At 61.0% G+C, this 1,911-nt stretch overlaps 1 protein-coding gene across 1 annotated transcript in view; it reads right to left on the bottom strand.

The window, feature by feature from the left end:
- Positions 1 to 1,911, bottom strand: part of TBRG4 (transforming growth factor beta regulator 4) — a 48,160-nt gene that overhangs the window by 11,553 nt on the left and 34,696 nt on the right. Inside the window, exon 8 of the mRNA XM_015421003.1 lies at positions 1,326 to 1,568. Within this exon, the coding sequence (XP_015276489.1) occupies positions 1,326 to 1,568 (243 nt within the window). The remainder of the gene's footprint in view (positions 1 to 1,325; positions 1,569 to 1,911) is intronic.

Raw genomic sequence — 1,911 nt, 5'->3', positions numbered from 1 at the left:
GAGGGTCCATCTAGTCCAGCCTCCTGTCCCACACAGTGGCCAGCCAGTTCATCTGGAGGGCCAGCAACAGGGCAGAGAGGCCGAGGCCTTCCCCCGATAAGAACACCAGAAGAGCCCTGCTGGATCAGACCAGGGAGGGTCCATCTAGTCCAGCCCCCTGTTTCCCATAGTGGCCAGCTGGTTCCTCTGGAGGGCCAGCAACAGGGCAGAGAGGCCGAGGCCTTCCCCTGAGAAGAACACCAGAAGAGCCCTGCTGGGTCAGACCAGGGAGGAGCGTCCCTCTAGTCCAGCCTCCCGTCTCACACAGGGGCCAGCCAGTTCCTCTGGAGGGCCAACAACATGGCAGAGAGGCCGAGGCCTTCCCCTGATAAGAACCTCAGAAGAGCCCTGCTGGGTCAGACCAGGGAGGGTCCACCTAGTCCAGCCTCCCGTCTCACACAGGGGCCAGCCAGTTCCTCCAAAGGGCCAGCAACAGGGCAGAGAGGCCGAGGCCTTCCCCTGACGTCGCCTCCTGGCTCTGGGACTCAGAGGCTTAGTGCCTCTGGACGTGGAGGTTCCCCATAGTCCCTGTGGCTCGTGGCCATTCACAGACCTCTCCTCCATGCATCCATCTCCTCTCCACTCCTCCTACACAGCGGCCAGCATTCAGCACCTGCTTGTACCCATTTTCACAGCCAGTTGTCGTGCGGCCTGCTATTTAAGTGCTGCACCTCACTGGGCAGAGCGGCCTCCTTACTCCCGCCTGCGTTCTCTTTTACACACTAGCGAGGGGACGGAGGCAGTGCCCGAGACGTGGGGTGCAGGGGCTCCACAGAGGCACCCCAGCAGCTGTTTCCCCAACTGCACTTTGCCAGGCGAGGCTCACCAAGCTGCCAGCCGAAGACGGTGTCCACCTCGAAGCGCGCCTTCTCCTCCTCGCCAGCGATGCTCTTCAGCGTTTCCTTCAGGCTGCTCTGCAGGGGGGTCGCCTTCCTTTCCCCTTGCAGCTCCGCTTAGTGCCTCTGGACGTGGAGGTTCCCCATAGTCCCTGTGGCTCGTGGCCATTCACAGACCTCTCCTCCATGCATCCATCTCCTCTCCACTCCTCCTACACAGCGGCCAGCATTCAGCACCTGCTTGTACCCATTTTCACAGCCAGTTGTCGTGCGGCCTGCTATTTAAGTGCTGCACCTCACTGGGCAGAGCGGCCTCCTTACTCCCGCCTGCGTTCTCTTTTACACACTAGCGAGGGGACGGAGGCAGTGCCCGAGACGTGGGGTGCAGGGGCTCCACAGAGGCACCCCAGCAGCTGTTTTCCCAACTGCGCTTTGCCAGGCGGGGCTCACCGAGCTGCCAGCCGAAGACGGTGGCCACCTCGAACCGCGCCTTCTCCTCGCCAGCGATGCTCTTCAGCGTTTCCTTCAGGCTGCTCTGCAGGGGGGTCGTCTTCCTTTCCCCTTGCAGCTCCTGGAGGCCCAGGGCTTCCCGCGGCAGGAGGGGCCCGTCGTAGCCAGCTCTCTCCAGGCAGGCGGCGGAGTTGATGTGGATCATCTTTAGCCGGTAGTTGTGCCCCTTGGGGGACTGGTCGCCTGGCCAGGAAGGAAAGGGGGAGGGAGCAGAATGAAGGAGGAGGAGGAGGAGATTGGATTTATACCCCGCCCTTCAGTTGGGAGTCTCAGAGTGGCTTACAAACTCCTTTTCCCTTCCCCTCCCCACAAGAGACACCCTGGGAGGTAGGTGGGGCTGAGAGAACTCTGACAGAAACTGCTCTTTTTCAAGAACAGCTCTTATCAGAACTATGGCTTGCCCAAGGTCATCCAGCAGCTGCAAGCAGAGGAATGGGGGAATCAAACCCAGCTCTACCAGATTAGAGTCCGTGCATTACCCACCATCCAGTCCAGCCTCCTTTCTCACACAGGGGCTAGCCAGTTC

The sequence above is a fragment of the Gekko japonicus genome, unplaced genomic scaffold (assembly GCF_001447785.1).
Source record: "Gekko japonicus isolate JY-2015 unplaced genomic scaffold, Gekko_japonicus_V1.1 scaffold3717, whole genome shotgun sequence".
Taxonomy (NCBI): Eukaryota; Metazoa; Chordata; class Lepidosauria; order Squamata; family Gekkonidae; genus Gekko; species Gekko japonicus.
The sequence above is the reverse complement of the archived record's forward strand: the minus strand, read 5'-3'. Positions and strand labels throughout refer to the sequence as shown.